Source organism: Buceros rhinoceros, unplaced genomic scaffold (genome assembly GCF_000710305.1).
Source record: "Buceros rhinoceros silvestris isolate BGI_N320 unplaced genomic scaffold, ASM71030v1 scaffold36825, whole genome shotgun sequence".
Classification (NCBI taxonomy): Eukaryota; Metazoa; Chordata; class Aves; order Bucerotiformes; family Bucerotidae; genus Buceros; species Buceros rhinoceros.
Window position 1 is genome coordinate 6,762 of NW_010411757.1, and position 6,329 is coordinate 13,090.

At 43.5% G+C, this 6,329-nt stretch overlaps 1 protein-coding gene across 1 annotated transcript in view; it reads right to left on the reverse strand.

The window, feature by feature from the left end:
• HRH1 (histamine receptor H1) overlaps positions 1–345 on the reverse strand; it is a 1,501-nt gene extending 1,156 nt beyond the window's left edge. The window contains exon 1 of the mRNA XM_010136121.1: positions 3–345. Within this exon, the coding sequence (XP_010134423.1) occupies positions 3–345 (343 nt within the window). The remainder of the gene's footprint in view (positions 1–2) is intronic.
• Between the last annotated feature and the right edge of the window lie 5,984 nt (positions 346–6,329).

Genomic DNA, 6,329 nt, shown 5'->3' on the forward strand with positions numbered 1-6,329 from the left:
CGAACGATAACGGTCAATGCACAGTACGAAGAGGTTGAAAATGGATGCAGTAGAGGCCACGTAATCCATTGACAGCCAGAACAAACAGGCTGGTAAGCCCAGAGTCCACACGGATCTTAGGAGATAAACGATGTTCAGGGGCATAACGGCTGCACCAACGATCAGATCCGCAACAGAGAGGCTGACAATGTATAAATTGCCAACGGTTTGCAGCTTCTTTTCAGTTTTCACAGCACACAGTACTAATAAATTCATGACGATAGTGATCAGTGAGATGCTTCCCAGGAGCACACCTAGAATTGCTGAGTGAGGGTTGGTTGAGTTCTCCATCACGTTTTTTGACATCTTGAGCACAAGAACACAGAATTAAAGTTGGAGAAGATGTCCAGGCCTGGGAAATTCAGTCTTGGTTTACAGTCCTGGAAGAAAACATGTTGGATTGCTTTGTGAGGTTTATTTCCAGAACTGCAGAAAAGAAAAGAAATATGCTTAGCCACCGTAGAACTGAAATAAAATAACAAAACTAATCTGTGCTTCAGCTTAGCACTGTCCCTTTCAGGACATCCCTAAGTAATGATTCTTTACAACAGTTTAGATACGGGTCATTTCAGATGCGTTCTATGAAAAGTACTGGAGCAAGCTCCATCAACCAACCCAAAATGGTTTGCAGAGATGTTTCATGCGGCTTCATACAGTTCTGACCTCAGAGTCTGGAGAACAAATTTCAGTCCTCGCTATTTTAATTTATTATATCTCATTAAATAGCTGATCATGAACTGTAACATAAACTACACATTGGCAAACCAATTTAAAGTGTCTCAATAAAAAGCAAATAAACATGTTCTGTACTAAATAGTTTTAAACAAACCAGTGATTATTTACTGACTCCAGCTAACAGTTTGAGAATACAGCACTCAGATTTAATTATCCAAGCACAGGGTATCATATGGTGTCCAGTGAAGTATTCCAAACAATGCCTTGGACTCTACCCAGCACACGCCTTTAGCTGACACAGTCTCAAGTAACCTCTAAGGTTGTTCCCTCTGGTAGGCAGATGTTCAAGTGGTAGGTAATGAGTAATCTCTTCCTACCCAGTTCAGGCTTACACAGGTTTCCAACCTTTCCTTTATGCCTAAGAAAATTTTCTATGATTAATCTTTAATAACGGAGCTGTCTTTATATGCTTAGAACTTGGGCATGAGCCACGTGTAGAGCCTTCAGAATGAAAATTCTTCAAAATCTCCTATATCCCCATGATTAGAGTGCCTAGGAATTCCAGCACACGCACTGCAGTTAAAAAACCAAGAGGACAACCTACAAAACACTCACTCATGAGAGTGGCAGATTTCCCTGGTACAGACACAGTGGTGTCATGGTGGTGGGTCGCTTTATGGTGACTTGATCTGCATCAGGAAACAACTATAGGTGCATGATTCACTTGTGAACGTACAGGTTACACCTCGAGATCAAAGGCCTTAGTTATAAAAGGTGTCCTTTCTTCCTTGTTTTAAGACAAGCATAGTAACTCAAATATAGACAATAAAAGGGGAAGGAAGGACGGGAAGGTAGAGGTAGGAAAAGCACCTTTTCCGGAATGAGCAGCTAGGCTCTTCCAGTATCTATGGATATGCTTCTCTACGCTTTTGGCATCCGCTGCTTCCCAACTGCTAACTTCAGGAGTTCATCTGAAGTCCAGAAAATGATCAATAATTTTAAGTCTTGGAGCATATGACCAGTTCTGTCTCCAGGATTTATAAGAACAATGTGTGTGAGGGTGACTCCTATTTTCCGCCATTTTTATGGTGCTTGTCTGAGTTTGTGTTCTGGTAAATCTCTTGAAGCAATGAGGAAGGAAGTTGAGACTGTAGACACATTGCTCAAAGTGTTTACACAACTAACACTGAAAGAATATGTCTGGAATTTCTCATCCTCATTATTCTAAACATGGCCAAAACAATACAATGCAACAGGTGATTCAATATCCAATATTTCCTGTTGAAATTCAATAATGCAGTAACTCAATACATCGTGCTAACTTTGTTTCTTTCTTATCCAGAAATCATGGTTGAAACTTAAGTGTTTGTCCTCTTACAAGAGGTCAGATTCTTTCTTCCTTGAGCTTTACTTACAAGTGCCTGGTATTATGAATGGAGACGTGTGCTGGGCAGCAGTAGCATCCATGGGCAGAGGACATACGTACATTGTGGGGCATGAGCTCCAGAGCTGTCCCCTGAATTCTGTGTTCTGTACATCCTTCGGGTTCTCCCATGTATAGTTCTTCAGTGACAGCTCATCACAGGTTTCAGAAGATCAGAGAGGCCTCAAGCATCTCCTGTTTGAGAATGGGAACAGAAATTACTCCACAGATCTTAAACCGAGATGTTTGGTGGTGGGACATAGTTATATCTCGGTCTGTCATTGTCTTCCTTCCCACAGCTCTACACTGTAAGCCTTCTGCTGGAGTTCAGTGTACGGGCCCTGGGCAGGGCAAGGAGCTGATGTAAATTGCTTCAGGGACCTCATAAAGAAATGACTGATCTTCACCCCCACATATTTTCATTTAAATTTATGGCAAAATAAAGGGAGAGAAGACAACTCCAACTGAGTCTTCAGCAGAAAGAATAACAGCAAAGAGAGGTATCTGAATACAGAGATCTCCTTGGTTATTTATGAACCGCACATGGAATAACACCTGGAGCAGGACACAGTAAGCAGTGCTGACTGCCTCCCAGACTGTCTCCTTAGCTGTGGGAGATCGGGCAGGGTTCAGGAATCAGCCTGCAGAATGTGATCTGGAGTACTTCTGCTCCAAAGAAGGCACAAAGGTCTAGTTTTTCAACTCAGATTCCACTTTAACTAAAATACCTTTTAGTAAATGACAAAGCTGGATTGCTTTTCTGCTTTGGAAGACCTTATACAGGCTGTAACAATCCAAAAGTGATATCAGGAGGTGCAATCATTTGAGAACACAAAGAACAAGAAACATTTAGGGTATTGCATTTGCTCTTTAAAAAATGCACGTGCTCACAGGAACTTCACATTTCTTATAATTCTGTGTTACAATGCAATTTTCATCATGGTGTCATCTGAGCAGTTCACAGTCCCTGGTGGGTTTTATCTTCCCTGCTTTATTGCGAGCTGGCCACGTACTGCTACATTTTAAAGTGAAACTGAGGAACAGGCCAGAGTCATCCACTAAACGTCCCGCAGTAATGTTAGACCTGAACCCGGCCATGGCTCTCCTGCGCTCCAAAGTGTCCTGGCTCCTGCACTGGGTTCTCTGTGTCTAGACTTTGGGTCTGTGTTCATTCAGCCACGCTAGACAAGCAATGTTGATTTAGAAATGTAAATATTTGTTGTTGGTTTTGTTAACTTCAATGCGGTGCAAGCGACTTAGTCTGGCTTTGACCTTCTGACATGTTCCACTGTAGTAAGTCCACTAAAATGATAGGGACTGGTATGGCTGGAGTGGGACTATACGCCGTAACAAGCATCTACAGTATTAATCACTAAAACGGGCTTGCAAGAACTGTTTGTCCTAGTCTAGAGGGAGAAGATCTTGAGGCTGGAGCAGGGTATTGAAGCTTTTCCCTGATTTGTGGTTTTCACATGGGAACTTTTACAACGCTGACTGTGAGTATTCTCCCTCCACAGACAGTATCGTAGGGCTGCGTCGATGAGAAAAGAAGCCACTCTAAGAGGTAACAAATGGTGTGGCAACTTGTTGTGATATTTGGCACTTGACCTCTGCCGTCAAGGTCCATTTAGACACTTATTCTAATATAGAAGATGCAAAATGGCACTTTATTATGTAATGAACAGAATTATATAGTGTTCCACTAAGCCTCGCCCATCGTGGGTGGTTACTGCATTCCTGTAACATAAGCACGTAATCTTCCGAGCGCCTATACTGCCACCCAGTGTACCACAACAGTGTACCGCAACAAAACGGCACCTCTGAAGCCACTAAAAAGATGTTCCAAGGAATTGAGCTGGCCACAAAATGCTTAGAATAGAGCCAAAATGCCACCTTGCTTTGGTGGGATCTTGTCTCTTTGCATTTCCTACCACGTACACCGCGTGCTGCTGCTGTTTCTGCCCCAGGTCTTTCAGACCATGCAGAGTTCTCCCCAGTGGAAAGTTATGGCAGGATTTAGCAGCGTATCAGACACGCTGCAATCCCACACTCGCCTGTGTAGAGGAAACAGAATTTGGTGGCCTGAATCTTTTAAGGGCCGGGTGGAGGGTTTAACTCTCACTACACTGGGGCAAAGCTCACTAATACAGAACTGATTTTAAAGAAAATAACCACCCTTAGGTCCTGGATAGCTCTTTGCAGTTTCTAAACCCTGACCTCACCTTGAAATACCGTCTTTAATTTTTACTGTCTGTAAAGAGCTTTTTCTACAAGGAAAATCAACAACCATGATGTGCTTGTTATTGTATCACAGCGATAATCCTCCCAAGGAACAAGAATCCACTGGGAGGGGCTACGGGGATGTCTCACTCACTGCTTAGTGCGGGGGCAGCCTGTTAAGCCTCCCCCAAGTGGGAGTAAGTTTCTAGAAGCAGATGTTGGCATATCTATTATGGGTAGGTTTTAAAAAGCTACAGCGACAACAAGGAGAGGCCAGCCTAGACCCAGACTCGTGTTCCTCAGACTCAGCTCAAGGCAGATGGCCTCTGCTGACTATGGTGGACTTCAGAAACCTCTTTGTTTCCAGTGAATTTTAAAAAAATTCTTCTTTAGGTGTTGGTACTAACACAGAGTGGTTCGGTTAATTTTTCTCTCAAAGACTTATTTCTCTGTAAGAAAATAATCCCTAGGCAATGCCTGCCAATATTCCAGGAATATTTTTGATAACATGTGACAAGCTGCCTGCTGTTCGCGTTCACCTGTGAGAGTTATAAATGAATCTTCTACTATGCAAACAACCAACCCAGCCTGACATATAAATCCTTTCAATCCTTGCTTTTATGATGACTCCTCCGTTGTGTGGAGAAACCCTTGGCCAACAGATTTGGACATCTTGCTGTCTGGTTTTGCAAAAATTCCGATTGCCTGCTGAGAATTTTCAGTGTTTCCTGGTGTAAATTGTGTCTTGGGGAACAACGAGGCCAGAACTAACGGAGCAGATGGACACAACTGCAGATGTGCTGAAACCTACTTCTCAGACTGGACTGCAGAGAGAAGTGCTGGCTGTGTGGGTGGCTCGGTGACCTCCATACTGATTTCAGGAGCTGGATGCCCTGGGAAAAGGCACAGGCCTTCAGTGTGCTGGTGGTGACTGGCAAAGGTGCTGTTCCCGGGGAGGGTACAGGTGAGCCAGCTGTGTGTGAAGCCTTCTCCACACTTTCACTTCCAATGCTATAATTACCGCTCCTGGTTCAGTTGCTTGTCTAAACAGTGTAGTGAACCAGCTGCGTAGTGTCAGAGGAAGAACGAAGCAGACCAGGAGTAATGGGGTTACACCCACGCTCCTCAGACGTAGTTATTCAATATCTCTAGGAATCTGCATGACAACTCACTGTATACTACTGCAGCTGCAGGCTCCTTGAACTCAGCTGTCCATTTGTTCTGAACACTGGGAATGGTCCCCTCACACTTGGACGGGGAGCAGGAGACCTCTTCATGCAGGAGGGCAAAAGGACCAGAGCAAGGTTGTCCCTTGTGCACAGGAGCTACAGTGCTTGGCTGTGGTCTGGTACGGGACGTCAGATTCACCCTTACTGCTCTAACTTGGATGATGATGTTCTAAAGATATAAGCAGACTTAATGAACCACAAAAAGACGGGATGCAGAGCCTATTGTGAAGGGAACTGGAAGTGCTTAAGTAACTTTGTGAAGTCATTGGAGGAGAAAAGAAGTATTTATGATATCCTGAATTTGTAACTTGCTTCTGTAAGGATATTTTATCTTCAGCCCAGTGATTCTACTCTACTCTTGTTATTTTTAATCTGTATATCTGGACATGAGGGCACAGGCTGTCAGGATGGCAGATAAATACTGCTCTTATTTAATTGAGAAAATACTACATCTGGTTTCCTAAGTGAAGCATAGTTCAAAGAGCGAGAAAATGTGCGGGCAGCTGGCAGGACTTGAAAATACAAGTGAAAGATCAGCTAGGGGCTTGTAGATGATGTTTGACTTGATTATACTCAATGTTCTCGGGTTTTTGTTTTTATGGAACCACAACAGTTGCTTCTAGAGCCACACGCATCAATCAAGTTGGCAGCGTACATGCTGCTGTCAACAGATTGCTGCTCTTGATGCTTTTATTTGGCTGGACGTCCTGGCTTTAGGAGGAATCAAAGTATCTGCAGTTTTA